Genomic DNA, 19,911 nt, shown 5'->3' with positions numbered 1-19,911 from the left:
AATATAATCGGAAAAATGATCTCTGTATGGTTATCATGTTTGAACATTAATTATATATTATAAAGTAAAAATATTTACAATCGAGTAGTTACATAATTAATATACCTAGAACAATCAAGCTGCCAACAAACTTAATGATAGGAACCGCTCTTTCTTTCAGCGTTGTTTCAGGAAGAGAAATAGTGAAGCACCACTAACACCGCACTTGGGGTCAAATGTGTTCTATCTAATGTAACAGCCTAACATGTCTAGTTTTTCCAGATCTGCCCAGGTAACTGGCTTTTTATTAATGTTTTGATGCGATCATATTGTTTTGTACTATACTACACGTGAAATCTCGTGATAGATTATTTTTAGATTGTTTGAGTTGAACGTGTCATACTATAAGGATATGAGGTTATGTTACTAGATCATAGCTATAATGATTGCAGCTATTGAAATTCCATCCTACTGACAGGGAAAAAAGCTTGAAAAGTGGAGCATTGTCTGATAACGTTACTGACTAACAGTGACTGTTCTGATGCTTTTTATTTCCTCTCCACTGGTCACATGGCATCTGTGTGTTCTTCACAGCAATGGGCGACGTTTGCAAGGTCCTGGTACTTGATAGATGCCCGAATGCAGCCTCCGGGAAAAATCGCTGCAATGTGCTCGGTACGGCTTCAGGGGAAACACAAGCCGATCTACCATGCACTAAGTGAGTAATACATTCATAAATACAAACACTGTATGATACTTAGGTTTACTCAGCAGCTTCTGAACTCATTTATCACTCTCTAGTGGGAATTAAGAAGTGAAACACAAATGAATCTGACTTGTTCTTCTTCAGTGAGGTCAGGGAAAACTGGACTTAAGACAGAAATGCAGCCTGATCAGGATTATGGTTCATAACAGGATACCATGCACATACATTCATTCACCGATTCCACATACCAGTAATGTCAAGGGTGTAACTTTGGTTTGAGAAGTGGGGGAAGGGGCACAAAATGGGGGAAAATGTTTTTAATTTGAATCCCATTTCCTGCATTTACATACATTTAGGGACTATGGTGATAAAAAAATCCAGGACATTATTAAGTTGATTATAATGATAAATCTTGCCAAAAAAATAATAGTACGCTACTAAACTATGTATATAAAAAAGATGTCCTTATTTCTTTAATGTTTAATAGGATCCGATTGCCAAGACTTGTGAGAATCATTTTATAAAGTCAAAAATGTTCACCATTAATGTTTTGTGTGTGAATAAAATTTCAATAATGTGAGACTCAATTCCCACTGTTAAGCAAACTTTTATTTCAAACTAACTGCTGTACCTGAAAATGTAAAATAAATTACTTGTTACAAACGAATTTGAAAGTGGGGGGACAAACAGACAGGATTTTGAAAAGTGAGGAGGGCGGACATGTCTCCTCTGTCCCCAGTGGAAATTTCGAGCCTGCCCGTATGTTTTAGGTGGTGGATTTACCTTCTTCTAATGGCTACTGAAAGCATGATGCAGTGGTGCAGTAGTGGTTATTGATCAGAATTTCAGGGCTCAAACCCCAGCACTGCCAAGCTGTCACTGTTGAGTAACTGAGCAAGGCCCTTAACCCTCTCTGCTCTAGGGGTACTGTGTCATAGCTGCCCCTGCACTCTGACCTCAACTTCCTCAGCTGGGATATGTGAAGAAAAGAATTTCACTGTAATGTATATGTGTTAGTATTAATAATAATGGGGATGTGGTAGCTAAGTGGTTAAGGTATTGGATTACTGATTGGAGTAGGTAACTGTGAGTTCAAACCCTCATATCCACCAAGCTACCACTGCTGGGCCCCTGAGCAAGGCTCTTAACCCTGGATTGCTCAGTTATAAGAAATGCAAGTCGCTCTGGTTGAAGAAACGATAATACACCATGACACAAATCAAAAATCGTCTCTAATTTCATGAACATGACAATGAGTTCTGTGACCTTCCCAGTCACCAGATCTAAATCCAGTAGATCACCTTTGGGATGTGGTAGAACGGAAAATTCACAGCATGAAAGTGCTCCTACAATACAATAATGTCAGTATACAATCATATCAATCTCTAAGATATGACTCCAACATCTTGTAGAATCTATGCCAAAAAAAGAATTGTGTTTTGAGCTCAAATGGAGGCCCTGCCCAGTATTAGTATAGTGTTCCTAATAAAGTGCTCAGTGAGAGTATATAATATAGACACTCAAATCGTTGATCTTAAATATATTCAGCTGACATTCCTTAATAACTTGAATCAGTAAGTAAGCAGAAAAGCCAGCCCCTGACTGAAACCAAGTCATCTTAGTAGTGTTAGTGTGGAGCACAGCAGAGGCCACATGGTGGCGATAGAGTAAAAGCCCTGAATCCAGTGTTTCAGTTCAGAATGCTGCAGTTCAGCTCCTGCACTGCTGTACACCGGTCTGACATTACACCATCCGTAATCATGATATGCCTTAACTTATAACTTCTTGTGTGTTAACATCACTCAACATCACTAGATCGAGGTGATGGCAGTTATTCTCTGCTCTAGCACATCTGTTATAGCTAGGAATGGACTGACGAGAGTAATAAGGTGTGTGTAAGTCGCGAGATCGCTAACCTGGGCTGAACTCTGAACTCCAGGGGCAGTGTCGTACTAAACACAATGATCAAGAGTGGTCACTCATCGCCATGGCAACTGGTTCTATAGGGCAAAGTCTCAACTCCTGTAAGAAACATAATGCATCAGTTTGCTGTGAGAGTGAGAGAGAGATTCTCCAGACCTAGCTGTGACACTGATGGATTCTAATGATGTACACACGCAAAGAAACTAAAATTTAATTTAGCAGTGATGTGGATGAGTGTGTGTGTGTGTGTGTGTGCATGTTTGGGTGAAAAATGTACAGGTGCAAATCTTTACCTTTAATTTACATGATTTCTGTAAATCAAACTTTATCAGATATGATGGACCACAGAGCTGTTGAATTCTCAATTCTGATTGGTCAGAAAGTGTAAGACCCAGGCTTATAACCTTACAATCTTTCCCCAATCTGATGTCACACCATCCACTAATTTTACAGTAATGCTTGATAAAATTCAATCCACAAGGATTATATTAATGAACTCGTCTTATCCATCATTTCTACAGTAACACTTCATTCCCAGTGGTTCGTTTGGTGGATGCAGGTACAACATTTCGAAGCGACTTGTGTTTCTTTCTGTGTTCATCCTGCAGTTGTTGCTGCCCATAAATCATTAAATCAAGCCTCAGTATTAAATCAGTATGCCTGTGACTCTTGGCTCGCTGTAGGTGTGACTTTGGATGTGTGTTTTTGAAATGATTATAGACATAGCGAGAAGAGAAATGTCCTTCACAGAATTATCCGAGATTAATCTCCACTCTTGCAGGGACCAAATGTGGCTTGCTCAGCACAAAATCTCTTAATAGTTCTTGAGGAAAGACCTTTTACTTTTTCACTCATTACGGCTATTAATAAAAAAAAAATAATAATAAAAAAAAAGTGGGTGTTACAAAGAGCGCTAATTTTAACACGAAATAAATATTTGATTCAAATGATACACACCCATGAAGACTGCTGGTTTCCTTTTCCACCTGAGAGGCCTGATGTTTACTTAATGATGTACAAATATGCAAGAACACCAACCGAGCAGATCTTTTTGTACAGAATAAATAGCAGCTCTTGAGAGAACTCTGACTGAATAATAAGCTTTTATTATTATTATTATTATTATTATTATTATTATTATGATTTCTCCTTCTTTTCAGGTGATATTGGTGATCACGTGGTGGTCATGAACACCAGACACATAGCGTTCTCCGGGAATAAATGGGAACAGAAGGTCTACTCCTCACACACAGGGTAAAAAGCAACATTCTCCGCTAATACACCTCTGGACAACGCACCCTGCACACACATCTAAGGCAAACGTGCTCTTTTGTAGGCCTCCTTTTTAATCAAGCGCTCCTCTGGGTAGCACTTATATGTATAAGCCTGTAATTAAAGCAGCAAGTTATTTCCCTAGCTTGTGTCTTGTAGTTATATTGGCCTTCATTAAAGCTTGAAGTCTCTTGTTTCCTCTTCTAGATACCCAGGTGGTTTCAAGCAGCTCACAGCAGCCCAGATGCACCAGAAAGACCCCACGGCTGTGAGTATCCCGCTCATAAATTATGACCTTTTGGACGTTGCCTTTTTTCCCCCAGCAGACACCTGAGGAGGGCACTGTGGTCTTGATTTCCACACTTTTTCACCCCCCTGGAGATCTGAGATTGACACCGACCTGCTCCTCTTGATTATTTTTTCCTATTTTAATTGGCTAGTGCCTTCGAGGCAGCCTTTAATCACCTTCACTTGAGCTTGGTTTATCTGCTTGAAATGAGCCCAGGTATTTTTACATGCTATGAATATGTAGTAGGATATGTAGTAGAATTTTTTTTCCCTTCTTCTTTGCTATCAACTGATGTTCCTTCCATTGTACCATTGTATTGTACACACACACACACACAATGATCTGCAGCAACAGATTACATCAATGAAAAACAGTTCATTTTTTTAGAAGGCACATCTTGTTACAGAAAGTGTCTGTGTCTTGCACAACTCCTCACTTTCCAGCCCAGTTTTCCTGTTTTATTTCTTTCAAAATTTTCTCCAAGTATCACTGTTCTAGACAAAAAGCAGCAGTCTGCTATCCCTGATTCTTAATCATATTATTTCTATACATGTTCCCATGAAGTCTTAACAAGTATCCTGTGTGTGTGTGTGTGTGTGTGTGTGTGTGAGCAATATGCACTTCATGACATGCAGAAGCAATTTAGAGTAGACAATACATCAATAAGGCATAACATTATGACCTCCTGCCTAATATTGTGTGGTGTGTGTGTGGGTATGTTTTCATCTGTCAGTCTTTACCTTTAAACAGTGGCCTGTATTTGTGCTTCCTGCATTGGACTAGCCATGGTGTGCCACTTGATGCTGTGTAAACGTGAATTGGAATGCAGAACAGCACAAGCAGCTTGCAGTAATAATCATTTTTTACTGTCAGCAGCATTTCCTCACATAAACATCCATCATTCAGCCCAGGCTCTAAAATATCCAAAACATTCATCAGCCCATAATCCAATTCTATCTTGACACTAACGCCTCGTCTGAATTCAACGCTTCTAAGATATTGTGTCTTATCCCGGATCTTACTCTGCAGCATCTCACATCTCCAACATCTCCTCTCATCTCCTCTGTTCGACCTTGACCGCTGTTCCTGTCTGTCTGCACGGCCGATCTGCAAGCTGTGCCTCTTTATTCAGACTCCAGACACGCAGGAGCAGAGCGCTAGATCGACACACACCTACAGAACCATAGCATACGTGCCAGGCCAAATGCTGACCTCCAAGTCTGGAAAAGTCTGCTCTTTCTCTCTGTGTCACAGTTATTCAGTGCAGGATTTTCTATTTAATAATAAGGAGAAGAATAGGAAGGAAGAATAGAATTCTGATTGGTTTAAAACTTCCTGTCAAAGGAAATCGAAAATATCTAGCATTCATCATTCATTCATTTTTAGATGCCATTTTATCCTGGTCAGGTTCGTGGTGGATCTGTAGCACAGAAACACTGAGCGTCGTAGAGCAACATGCACTTGTTGACATGCAGAAGCAATTTAGAGTAGGCAATACACAGATCAGGCATAACATTATGACCACTTGCCTAATATTGTGTTGGTTCCCCTTTTGCTGCCAAAACAGCCCTGACCCATGCACTTTGTATTCTGACACCTTTCTATCAGAACCAGCGTTAATTTCTTCAGCAATTAGAGCAACAGTAGCTCATCTGTTAGATCGGACCACACGGACCAGCCTTCGCCCCCCACGTGCATCAATGAGCCTTGGATACCCATGACCCTGTCACCAGTTCAGCACTGTTCCTTCCTTGGTCCACTTTTGATAGATACTGACCACTGCAGACCAGGAACACCCCACAAGAGCTGCAGTTTTGGAGATGCTCTGATCCAGTCATCTAGCCATCACAATTTGTCCCTTGTCAAACTTGCTCAAATCCTTATGCTTGTCCATTTTTCCTGCTTCTAACACCAACTTTGAGGAGAAAATGTTCACTTGCTGCCTAATATATCCCACCTACTAACAGGTGACATGATGAGGAGATCATCAGTGTTATTCACTTCACCTGTCACTGCTCATAATGTTATGCCTGATCGGTGTAAAGTCCACCTCCAGTACTGGAATGTTTTTGGGAAGAAACCAAGATGGAAATGGGAGGAATGTATAAAACTCTGCACTGAAGTTAAAAACTGTACAGTGGTAAGAGCAGTCCCTGAGCCACTGTGCCACCCTGAACACAAGAAATTCAAACAATATGAGTATTAGCATTGCTGATATTCTGAAGGATTTAATTACTACAGGTATTAAAAATAATACTTAAAAAACAGGCTGATTAAATTCTCATGTGAAATGATTAAAGTGAAAAGGTGGGTGTGATTAATTTCATACCAGAGTAAAAAGAAATCACACCCAAGGGGGGAAAACAATCCCATTAAATAAAATATATAAATATTGAATATAATACACAATACGCAGGTTATTAGTGACTTGTATAATACATTACACACAGAAAAACAAAACCTCCAGTGTGTTGCTCTTGATGTCTAATGAAAAGCAATCAGCAGGTGGTTGTTTTTCTTTTTCTTTTTTTTGAGAATGAACAGCTGAGCTTGTGTAAGAAGTGTACAGATTACCCTGTTGCATTGCTTTTCGCATGCATCATTATGTTGCAGTCGTGCCGCACTGAAACGCAGTCACTTGTTATTCGTTATTTTCTAAGCGGTGTCACTATGAAAGCTCGTTGCTTCTGCATTCCTGTTGTAATGATTATTTAACATTTAGTTTCAGAGTTTATACTAAAACACAATTAAAGAGTAAAATACTTACAGTTCACAGCAGGACCTACTGTTTGTTCTGACATGGAATCGACTCCATATTTATTATAAAATTCACATTATGCAAAATACAATATACAATACCAAGATATACTTGTTGCAGGAGATCAGTAAGGTTCAAAAGAGTATTCTCTCTCTCTCTCTCTCTATCTCTCTCACTCTCTCTCCTCAACAATTCCACCTTATTTCTAGGCATTTATAAGACAGATGCCTGGCTGGGGTGCAGTTATTCATGCCAAAAGGTAATCTATCATTGCATAATTGTGGATAATAATCAGACTGAGGCGACATCTTCCTCAGAGCTCTGAGGAGCGATCCCATTCCCAAGACAGAACCCATCTGTCATCTATCCAGCAGAGCGAGAGCGAGAGTGAGAGCGAGTGCAGTTGAGGGAAGAGGAGAAACACACTGATTAATGTGATAGAGAGCGGTGACGATAGAAAGATGCTGTTGCTTCTGCCGGTTTGAATGCTGACACATTTTTTGTTTGTTTGTTTGTTTGTTTGGTGGTTGGTTTGAGGGAAGTGTTTTGTAATGGGTGTCTCCTTTAGTGCTCAACCAGCAAGATGGAATATTTGAAGCATGTCTGCTACTATAACGAGTGGAAGAGGAAGTGAATATTGAAGTGCTCTCTGTAAAACTCAGGCAGATTCATTCTGGGTCTGTATGCGGGGGCAGGACTCGCTTATGACCAAGCCATTATTATAGGCATAAACAAGCTAGATTTTCAGCTTTCAAGCCTCCCTCCAATCCCCTCCCCCTGTCTCATTCCAGTAGCCAAGAACTTTTCATGCAGGCCCTTCAGGGTGCAGATCTATTGCGGTTGTGTGTTTTTTTCCATAACGGTGAGTTACAGCAGAGAGGGTGGAGATGGCTTGCTGGTCACCCCTGGAGAGAAAGACGAGTGCATTGGCCACACGTCCATCCTGCTGTGCTGTTTTGTAAAGCTTGACCTTTTCCTTTCTCTCTCTCTCTCTCTCTCTTGCCAGATCATAAAACTAGCTGTGTACGGGATGCTCCCCAAAAACCTCAAGCGGAGGACCATGATGCAACGGCTACATCTGTTCACTGATGATGTGAGAACTGTTTGTTTTGTTTGTGAGTGTGTGTGTGTGTCTCGGCCATCCAGTCAAGTCATAAAACAAAAAAAAAAACAGGACATTGACATGTAGTCAGTCCTGGCTCACTTTCGTTATATCCCTTGGTGCCGTCATTGCAGAATACTAATGAAGATTCCGCTAATAAACACAGGGTTTGAATTATTTATTTTGGATTCACATAGTAGTGATAATCCAGTCTTAATGAGTGTATTTATTTATTTCAGCTGCCAGTTCTTTTTCGTCTATAGTCCATATCCGATTGAAGTTTTCCCTTTTGTTAAAACCCAGATTTCTGGCTGTGTCTGTCTTATTTTCAGGTTCTTCCAGATGACATCTTGAGAAACCTGACTGAAGAGCTGCCACAGCCCCGGGCCATTCCACGCAAACTCAGCGAGTACACACAAGCAGAACGCGACGCCTTCCCCCAACTCTGGACCCCGTGAGTCGCCTCTCTTTATATATTCCAATCTTTTTCTTCCATCTCCTTTTTTCTGTCCTTGACTCAGTGTGTGGTGAGATTTAGGACAGGGTTAAGGTGCTCAGGTGCTGAGGCCTTCAGGAAAGAAGGGGAAAAAAAGGCAATCAGAGGATCGTAAAACTTCAGAACTGAATAATCTGTCTCTAAAGCCCGGGCTGATCGTGCCTTAGCTCTCTGCGCTGCACGCTTTCTCCTAGATTTATGAGCGCTGAGTCACGCTCTTGCTCTGAGGTCACCAGTAGAGGACATGAGCATATTCACTAGGTCACAGCTGCTTAACAAAATAATATAGACATGCCAGTTTTTCATGATCAGTTGATACTTATATTTAAAGTTATAAATCACTTTTAGTCCTAACGCCTCAGTCCAGAAAATCTTTGATTAAAATGACAGCGTGGTGCATTTTGCCTGCCAGTCGAATCTACGAGGTGTCATGAACAGGCTCAGGAGATGAAGCCAAAATCTGCTTCCATTTTTATTTCCATTATAGGCATGAACGCAAAGTGAGGGTTAACTTCCAAATCGGGTGAAGTAATAGAAGGACATGAAGGATAGAAGGAGCTGTGATTGGGCAATACCTGCAGCAGCGTCGTAGTAAAGACATGAACAAGACGAGTCTACAACTGAGGCTGAACAACAAATAGTTCATTTTTGTTGCTGCTGTTGTTCCATTAGCAAATTAGTTACATTTTACAAACCGAAAAGATTATAGCTGATATCAGTGTGCTACTGAGTAGTAGGAAATCACTAATGATAACAGAATAATGTCATGAAAAAATAGAAACTTCTTATTTTGATAACTTCATTATTTTGTCTCCTGATGTTAAATTCAAATTCTATTATCATACACTGTATGACATGCACTGAAATATTTTTTCGACTGTCCATATTATATAAATGGCCAAAAAATGTTTAGGGATTATTTAATTTATAGAGTCAAAAAATGTAGAAATAAATAAATAATTTAAAAAATGCAATGGAATTTAAAAGAATTTTTACAGAACCAAGGAAAAAATAAATATACAAAATATTAAATAATAAAAAAAATAATAATAAAAAAAAATTCAAAATGTCAATAATTTTTTTTTAAAAATGAAGAAAAAAAAAAAAATTGACCATACAAATACAGTAGAGAGACTGATGCTATAAATATGAAAATAGTGATATAAATATTGTATGGTTGTTTATGAATAAAGTGAATATGTGTGCAGTATGTCTGAAGTGACTATATTTAATTCTTTTAATCCAAGGCAAAACCAAGACAAGCTTCAGACACAACAGTCTTAAGAACGATAACCCTGACTCACAGGTCCATGTTTTCAAACAGCACAAATTTCAGAAACCACTGGTTAAACTAGATTCATCCATCAACTCATCACATTATATCCAAGCATGTCTTTAAACATGCTTGGATAAGCATGGTGCAGTCTGTTAAACAAGGTCGTACGAGACGAGCAAATTTATCGATAGCTTTCTGGCTTATCTTTACACTGTATTAACAAGTGTGACATGCTAAAGCCTTCGACTCTCTTGTCTGTGGTCTGTAATGGAAAAGAGTTGTGCGTTAGCAAGTCTTCTCCCAGAGCTGCTGGAAGGCAGTTTAATGGCTCACAAACTCTTTGTCTCTGCATCTTGTCCGTTGTGTGTACTTCACGAAGTGCTCATGATTCACTTCATCTCTAGCTGCCTATTATATCTACTGGACCTTAAAAAAAGATCTTTTTTCAGGCATTCTGGTATTATTCCTTAGTGCCTATAAAACAGTGTTTTGCTGTTTTTACCCCTGTGAACTTTTCTACATTTTTGTATATTCATAACCTGCTAACTGAAATTGGGATCATGAATCTTCACAATACGACCCGTAATACTGATGCAGCAGAGGTGCGAGCCATAAGAAGTCACATAATTAATAAAATGTGTTCTACCTGTTTTACAAATAAAGTGTCAGTATAAATAGTCCTGAACAAACAGCATCATAAAAGCATGAAAATCATAAAAGCACCATTAAAAGGGTTCAAAAGAAGTCTGAAGCAAAAAATCAATCAGGGTTTGATTAAAAAGAAAGAAAGAATATCCTAAACATATAAGAGAGTGCCATTAAATCTATTATTAAACGAAGGAAAAACATGTCACTAGCACAATCCTGCCTCGAGGAGGCCATCCATCAAAAGCGTCTGGCTAAAAGGAGGGCATTAGTCTGAGAAGCAACCTAGAGGACAAGGGTAACCCTGTAGGATCTGCAGAGATGCACAGCTCAGATGGGAAAAGTTAATCACCAGCTAAGATCCTGCACAAAAATGGGCTATTTTTTGGGAGGGATGAGACATATGAAAGCCTGTTTGTGGATTCAGCAAATATGGAAAAAGCTCTCAGTTCTGATGATACTAAAATGGATTTTTCTTTTGGACACAAAGTGCCACATTTGGCAGGAATTCATTTCTCCTCACTCTGCAAATAGCAGCCCTACAGTGAAGCATGGTGGTGGTAGAGTTATGCTTTGGGGCTGGGAGCATGGTCAGGGTTGAGTACAAGCTGAACACCACTCAATCATAGAAGAAAATCTGTGTACTACCACGTGGTTTAAAAACAAGAACCTGACTGTGTCCAGTCAAAACCCAGACCTCAGTCCAGTATTAGAATCTGTGGCAAGACTGAGAAATTGGTGTTCACTCGCTGTATCTGTCCGGAGTACTCCAGAGCTTGAGCTGTTTTTGTTTAGAAAAATGGGCAAAAATTTCAGGCAACTATAGGTAAGAAATGTGTTAGTTTTATTTAACCTTACAATATTCGTTTTTGTGACAGTAAGAGAAATCTTTTAGACGTATGGTTCAAATCCTAACGGCGATTTCTATTCATTTCACGTGTTATAAAAAAAAAAAAAAAAAAACACATGAGAAAGCTATGGAAAAAAGTTCCATCGAGGCGAATATTTATTCAAAGCACTGTAGGTATATATTTAATGACACCCTACTGCTAGTTAATAAGATTCATAAATCAGTCCTTTAATGTTCATTAATATTCATGAGCTTACTACCGGGCTTCTCAATGAAAATTTGTCATGTGGACTTTGAAAATCAGCATGTTTTAACCTGTAGCTGTTACAATAGGCTGATTTATCGTATAGAAAAATAGAAAAAATTATGTCTTGAGAAAAATGTAATTGAGTGGGAATAAAGACAGGGAAAAGAAGGATTGCGTTTGAGTTTGTTGAACATATGAATGGATTTATTTGTTGCCGTGAGCTAATTTCTCCCGGCTGTTTTTATTCGTCAGTTTGAGCTCATGTTATCACTCGTGCTAATGAGAGAAATGTGTGTATCTTAGCAAATTCTATGCTAGCCTTCGAAATCGTATGTGAATATAGTGTTCCAGCATCTTCTGTATCATACAATGGAGTAGCCTCCTACTTAAACTAAGCAACAGTATGCCGTTTAGCACACAGCCCAGCTCTCTGCATGGTTTGTTAAAATATTTTCTTTTGTCATCACTATATTTCAGAAAGTCCAGATTTTACACTTGTTGCTGCGACCCATTATCATGTAAAAGCTACCAAAAATAGGAAATTGTTTTTATATAGGCTCATCAAAAAAATAAACGTCCCTTTTACATTGAATTATAATCCTCATTTGTCTTTCAATCAGATGATGATGACGATGATGATGATGATGATTATTATTATCGCCCAAAGCTTGATTAACTTACAGAATACATCAAACCTGTGATAAAGACATCACTCTGCTGCAATTAAAGCGAGAGATAATTGCGGTGAGTCGGTTTTATTATTTGATTATCACAAGCTGCTCACTGGAACGTGAGATGCTGTGCTGCGATCGTATTAAATGAACACAGAGCAGGACAGAAGGAAATTAAGGCCTGCTGTGATGTAGACCAGGAAGCATAAGCCTCATTAAGAAAATAAAAGTGAACACTAAAGACCGACTCGGAACAGAGATCCCTGAGAGAGCCAGTTAGCCTGAGAACCTAAAGCGCTTTTCATTCGGATGTTCTGTGCAAATAATATCACTCCTGCTGCTCTGCTGTTGGACTGTCGGACTGAAGGACTCCGGTGTAGGGTTTGCAAACGGACTTTGATGTTCAAGAGCTGTGATGATGAAACACTACCCTGCACTTTTTTTTTTTTAATAGTTTGAGCTTGTAATGCAAAATTGGGGGACAGTGTAATACAAAGCCCTGTGACCCGGCCATGACAATCCAATTATTTTCCCCTTGTCCTCATTCTTCTCAGCAAGACACCCAAGAGGAGAAACATGTCCCTGCTGTTCTTTGAGCTATTCTCTATAGCTTTTTATATTCTCTAAAACATTGCACTGCATTTTAAGTGTAATAAATACTTATTTGCACTGCCTGTAAGTGCTTTGTAGGTGTAAGTGGCCAATTAAAAGGAAAAAAAACCATACTGTATGCTTCAGTGATAGTATTTGGGAAGAAATGATTTGTTCTGTTTGATCATCCTTTCTTTCTTCAAGCAAATCCTCTTTATTATGCCTTAGTTATGTTTGGATTTTATGCCACATTAGCTGGCTTTACTCAAGTAAAGTTTAAGCATAAAAAATTAGTATATTGTTTTTGATTTTCAAAAGTAGTTTATTTGTAACTACTGCAGAAAAACACTACACATGACTAGTAATAAAATCAGAGAGTCAAAATACATTTTATGAGGTTCAGATGAAGCTGAAATTATTTATTTATTCGTTTATTTTGAAGGGGAAAAAACTTATTCTAAAGCAGTTAGGAACATTATGGTGAAGAATTAAAAAATATATATATTTCATGAATTGCACACACTTTTATAAACCAAATAAATAAACCAATATATTGCTTTATAAAAGTTTTTTACTTGTTAAAGTATTTATCAGAACTTTAACATTAGAGGGTTTTTTTTTTTTTAATAAAATGGTTTATAAATGTTAAAGTATTTATCAAAACCTTAACATTAAAGTTTTTTCACCCATTTTTTTTTATTTGAGTTTTGTTTTTTGTTTTTATTGTTGTTGTGGTTTTTAAATAATTATAGGTATACTAAATTGAGATTTGTGGTATTTTTTTCCTTCTTGCAAGTTAATTTGCATGGAACGCTGCTTCATAGCAGTTTTAGTTGCTATATTTAGTTGATTTTAGTAAATAAGTAACACATGGACACTACATATCTATACTGCATAAAGGTGCTGACAGTAAAGACGAAAAAAAATGTTCAAAATAATGTTGTATACGTATATACAAGGCTGAATAAGGGTTCATGTATAGACAATATAAAGTATATGTACATGTATAAAGCAATATAATTCACAAACCACTTAACCAGCCTAACATAAATCCTCCAGAATTGCTCTCTCAAATATTTATGCAGTGCTTCTGAACACATTACGAAGGCCCGGAGTAGTGCCCTTCAATATAAAGTTTTACCGAACGACCTAAACATATTTTTCTGCCTAATGCATCATTCCAAATACCTGATGATGAGTCTGATGTGATGATGCAGGCAGTAATGCTGTCACTAGTCCTACACTTTGTGGAATGTGAACACTGATTTTCAATTTGTATTAAATATTTATTCACACATTGTCTCCTCATCAACAAAGCTTGTAATTCCTGCCCCCCCCCCATTCCCTCAGGACGTTATAGGATTTACAGTCATAGCACAGTGTGCGTTTGAATAATAGGCAATCAGAGCCTTACAATAAAACCCATATCTGTCTGAAGTGGTTCTGTGTAGTGATTAGATGCATTCTTAATGCTTTAGGGTTTTGTTGGGCTGCTCTGCATCCTTTCATCAGTCCCTGTATATAAACTGGTAGATTTGTGCATTAAGGCTAATCAGCCTCGATCAGTGTCTTGTGTAACTTGTGTGTTCTTGGGAGCTTCTGAAAGCAAGTATAATATCAGGCTACAAATATATCTGCAAATTGCAAATCCTATAGCATTTCTCATAGGCATCCATGGAGATGTACTGTGTCTTGCATAACTATCTACCCGCTTGGATTAAACTAACATGCTCTAAAAACCTAAAAGCAATTATTTGGAATAATCCCAGAGAGAATGGTTTGCAGAAGTATCTTCCCCTTGGATTAACCCATGGTACTCTAAGGGGGCAAATACTATTGGAACTGCACCCCCAAGGTTTTGTGTTTTGTTTTTAACTGTATTTAAATTTAACTGTGTCTTTAAGGCAAGTCTGGGATTAGGATTTATCTTGTCACCAATGCAAAACATCGCTCCCTATAGCAGCATCTTCAAGGTCAAGTCCCACTTCTCCCCTGACACTCAAATAAAGCTATTTCATTGGTGTTGAACTAAACAAGTACCCCTTAAAACCCCTTGTGAAACCTTAAGCCTTAAACCTGGGCAGCTTTGTCATCTCTATCCTGCTATTTTTGCTGCAGTCAGCCTCTCCCTAAGAGGCACATGGAGCGTGTAATTAAAACACGTCAGTGGGAAGTGAGACCTTAATGGGATAATGAGACGTGCAGATCTGCTGCAGTAATTAAATTGGAGAAGGGAAGATGACAGAGGAGCTCCACAGGTTGGCTGTTGTTCTTGTAAAGTTTGCCTGGCCATGAGTAAACCTGTTTGACCCATGCGTGGAGTAATGAGGCTGAAATCAAATACCGGGGTAAAATAAAGTTCCTCTGTAAATCCGGCTCCTGTCGCTCAAAGCTGAAAGTCGCCATAGAAAGAGTCAAGCCGCACACACACATTCCCAGGCTCCTGAAAACACATGTATCCAAGAATTCTTAGCAGCACCTGGAGAAACCAAAGAATACACACTAGTCATGTCACTCAAAATGTCACATGCAGTGTGTGAGTTTGTTAATGAGGCCTGCGGTGTAGTTCTAAGGACTGACACACACACATGAACTCTGGGAAAGCAGTGCTCTTATTTGAATAGTCTCAGACAATTTACTGTAATTACACTTGGCGAGCACAGATGCGGAGACTATGTGGCAGTTTTAGGTAGAAGGGTCAGCTTTTACTGTTTAATGTGTGTATACTTAGAAAGAGTCACACTGATTTTGTGGCATTGCTCCATATATACTAATGTGGTGTGTGCCTCATCCTGCTGTGACCTTAGAGTACAACTTTACACACACACACGGATATCCAGTCATATATCCAGTCAGCAAAACAACCAAAAGTAGTGGCTTCACCTCGTGACTACAGCATTTGGATCTCAAACTTGAGTTTGTGGGTTTTTTTTTTTTTTTATCTTATTGCAGTGGATGTCACAACCTACCTTTTTATTAAAGTTGTTTATTATTCTTATTAATTGTGTAACTGGTCACTTGAATGGGTTTAATATAAACCACAACATGTGGTTAAACAAGTAGGCTAACTTAATAGTCCATTCTTCTGGACATGGACAGAGATTCTAGTGCTTCAGTAATTCGAAAATTGTACACGTTTGAATAGTGAGCCTAATATTGAAATAGTGGGTCTGTGGAATTTATTTACAAATTTATACAAATTAAGTGGTCGTCATTAATGTTTGGGAACCCCTGACCTTCAGGACAAAGCATAGAGCATTTGTTTAAAAAAAAGAGAAGAAGACAAGAAAAGAAGACTTTAATGGACGCCACCTTTGGTGTAGGTTTAAAGTTCAACTTTAGGCTGCTCCTCTTCTCTGGCTTGCTGCTTCGAGTTTCTCATCACTCAAAGTGTGGACTTTCATAAATCCCTACAGAAGTGATTCACAGACCTAAGCTATTACCATATGGCTCATTGAGCGCTGAGCCTTCCCGCACTGAGTTTCTTAGATTTGCATCACTTTTCTAATAGCAGGCCAAGCTAATGACATACGCAGCTCACAGCATGCTGTAGATGTTTTTTTTGCTGCACTTAAAAGCATTTTCTTAAAGGACTGACTTTAATGTTCTGGCACTCTCTTTTCTTATTGATCAAGCATAACCTTGGAATATTTAGCTACATACACTGACCAGGCATAACATTATGACCTCCTGCCTAATATTGTGTTGGTCCCTCTTTTGCTGCCAAAACAGCCCTGACCTGTCCTGCACTGTGTATTCTGTCACCTTTCTATCAGAACCAGCATTAACTTCTTCAGCAATTTGAGCAACAGTAGCTCATCTGTTGGATCGGATCACACGGGTCCCCATGATCACCCATGACCCTGTCGCTGGTTCAGCACTGTTCCTTCCTTGGTCCACTTTTGATAGATTCTGACCACTGCAGACCGGGAACACCCCACAAGAGCTGCAGTTTTGGAGATGCTCTGATCCAGTCGTCTAGCCATCACAATTTGGTTCTTCGTCAAACTCGCTCAAATCCTTACGCTTGTCCATTTTTCCTGCTTCTAACACATCAACTTTGAGGACAAAATGTTCACTTGCTGCCTAATATATCTCACCCACTAACAGGTGCCATGATGAGGAGATAATCAGTGTTATTCCCTTCACCTCTCAGTGCTCATAATGTTATGCCTAATTGGTGTATACTACATAGAATGCTTATGCCTTGCTACAGAGAATAAGCCCTAATATTGAAGCAGCAGGGAAGCAGTGAATATAGATTGCAAAATGATTTACAAATGAAAAGAAATTTGTTTCAAATTGTTTCACAGCAATAGGAGTGAATACTGATACAGGCATGTCATTTAGTTGAATGGAATTCATCTGTGCAGTGTATATACTGTAAATACACCTGTTCTTGCCTTAGAGTTTTGTTACAGGAAGTCAGTAAAGAACCAGCATAACAAAGATCGAGGAGCAATCATACCAACCTTTCCATTATTCTTGAAAAGTATAATCAGGATTTGCTCATAAGAAAATACCCCAAACTTTGTACATCAGTAGGAGTTCTTTTAAATGCATTATTAAAAATCAGAAAAAATATGGCGTAGCCATGACTCTGGTGCTGAAGGAGACATCCACCAAACTTTAGTGATAAGTTAAGGAGGTTGTTTGAGAGACGCGAACAAAAGACCAAAGGTAATGCTTGACGCTACCACCAACGTGCTTCACTGTACAGATGGTGTTTTCAGGGCAATGCAAAGTGGGTTTTCACCGAGCATGACATTTTAATTAGTGATGTTTTTTTTCCACACATATGTTGCCGAGTCTCTAACATACCTTTTGGCAAACTCCAAACAAAACTTTTTACAGCGCGCCACTCTTCCATAAAGCCCAGCTGTGTGCAGCTCTAGCTGTCCTGTGAACACTTCCTGTGCTGCTCTCCAGCTCTTGGTTTCCTTGTCTGACTAATGTCCTCCATATTTGATCATTGACTTTTGGTGGATGTCTTCTACTAGTCAAGATTCATGGCTGTGCAATATTCCTTTCCATTTTAAAAAGTAAATAATGCTGCAGTGTTTGGGTTATTATTTAATAATTATATCCTGATTGATGCTTTTTCTGAATTTGATCATGTATTCTAGATTAGATCCTCAGTCTTTATGATGCTGTTTATTTAGTTATGTCCCTGGACCAACTCTAATTGTACACAGGTAGACTTTATTCAGCTAATTATCTGACTTCAGATGGAAAAATGAATTTAACTTGGTTTCAGATACAGTATATTGCTCCCCTCCATCAATATAATGGACTAAATTGTACAGATTCACAACAGTATAATCCCAATTAAGTCCGTCTCACTTGCAAGGCTAGTGTATCTATAAAAGCGTATGTATTTGCTGGCCACAACACATCCAGATATTAGATTACGTGTTAGATTTAGATGAAATTGTTGGGTTTGTTTTGTTTTCAAACTGCTGAGTGCATTTAAAATGCCAGGGAACATGAATATCTGCAGTAATTTTAGTAATGATCCCTGATGGGATGCATTTAGCGGTTGCAATTGGCTGTAGTTTTGTTCTGTGGGGTTCCACACTCTTATCCACAAGGCATGACCCAAGAAAGGGGTATTTATACTAGACCTACTTGACACAGTGAGACATAGACTAGCTACTCTATGATGATTATGTTCTCCACAAAAATGTGTCCAGTCTGTTCCTGGCATTTCGGAATTTACAGAAAAACTGAAAAGAGCTGAGGCGTGCAGTCATGTGCTGACAAGAATGTTTCATCAACTTGTTCAGCAAAGACATGCTCTAGGAAATATAGAATAGATGAAAGATGTGACCTTATGACATTTTCCTTGCACTAAAAGCGAGTCATCTTTTACCAGTTATGTCCTGACTACAGCCCACCAAAGTAACAATGACCGTTCTACTTTCCCCTGGCAGTCAAAGGCAGCTTTCGTCATAGCCACACAATTTTTTAACAGGTAAATGTTGCTACCCCGGGTGTGACCCTTATACTGTATTTTCCATTGCTCAAATGTAGTTCGAGTCATGTAGGCAGCATTTGGAGGTCTTTTCACTGCTGAAGAAGATTTTCAGTCGCGTATCTGTATCTGAATATGAATTAATACCCATAATATTTGTTTGTAGAGTCATTATTATGCTGATAAAGTAAACAGTGTTGGTTCATTGACAGCCAATTTGTATGTATAAGCAGCTAAATCAGCACATTAAGTAGCATGTCTGTCAAATGACCAGAAGCTCTTGTGGTTGTTATTACTTGTTTCTTGTCCTTTTTAATGTGTTCTGTCATCTTTAATAAAGAGCTGATTTCTCTTTTGTTCCTGATAGCTCAATGGCAGGCTTAAGGTTTTTGCCATATGCTGATCAGTATGTTTGGGTTCATGATTGAATGAATTTAAACAGTCTTTGCTTTTAAAAGCATACTCCATTCAAGACCGATACTTTCCCTGTCATACTGAATTAACTGTGACAAATGGCATATTGTTAATTATGATTAAGATGTAAATCTTCTAGTGACCAGAGACATCATGATTCATAACTGGCACGGCAAAGTAAGAAGGAAGTTTCTTTCCTCTTTTTTTTTTTTTTCTTCATTCAGAAGAGTTACGGCTACTGGATTGAATGTAGGTCGTTTATTTTCCAGTCGTTATTTATTGAGGCTTCTGCTGGAGTCCATTGTGAGGGTGAATAAGTCATTCCACGTTTTCTCTGCTTAAATGAACCAATCTTTTCTTCTGTCTCCGCAGGCCAGAGGACTACAGAATGAAGTGACCTCATCACACCACAGACTGGACAGATTCAGTATCCAACTAAATGTTTTCCTTTTTTTTTTCTTTTCTTTCATACTCTTGTCTATATGAAATAAAGTATCTTTAAAAACGTCTTGATTTTATTACACAATGTTTACCAATGACAGGCATTTTTAACACTTTAATATAATGTAGTTATTGAGCCAAGCCATAAAGAAAGGCTTTTGGTAACCGTATTAACTCAGAAAAGCCAGTTAGTATTAGAACACAGATTTTTTTTTTGGCCACAAATGGCTTTCACAGGCCTTTCTGCAGCCCACTTGCCTGTCTGATTCGAATGTGG

At 38.6% G+C, this 19,911-nt stretch overlaps 1 protein-coding gene across 1 annotated transcript; it reads left to right on the top strand.

Moving 5' to 3' along the window:
- Positions 1-126: 126 nt before the first annotated feature.
- mrpl13 (mitochondrial ribosomal protein L13) lies at positions 127-19,700 on the top strand. Its single transcript, XM_058389576.1, has 7 exons — positions 127-271; positions 574-697; positions 3,769-3,862; positions 4,088-4,148; positions 7,934-8,020; positions 8,362-8,483; positions 19,566-19,700. The coding sequence occupies exons 1-7, from the start codon at positions 245-247 to the stop codon at positions 19,588-19,590; spliced, it is 540 nt and encodes a 179-aa protein (XP_058245559.1). The 5' UTR covers positions 127-244; the 3' UTR covers positions 19,591-19,700.
- Positions 19,701-19,911: the final 211 nt, after the last annotated feature.

The sequence above is a fragment of the Hemibagrus wyckioides genome, linkage group LG01, assembly GCF_019097595.1.
Source record: "Hemibagrus wyckioides isolate EC202008001 linkage group LG01, SWU_Hwy_1.0, whole genome shotgun sequence".
Taxonomy (NCBI): domain Eukaryota; kingdom Metazoa; phylum Chordata; class Actinopteri; order Siluriformes; family Bagridae; genus Hemibagrus; species Hemibagrus wyckioides.
This window is presented reverse-complemented; position numbering and strand designations above follow the sequence as displayed.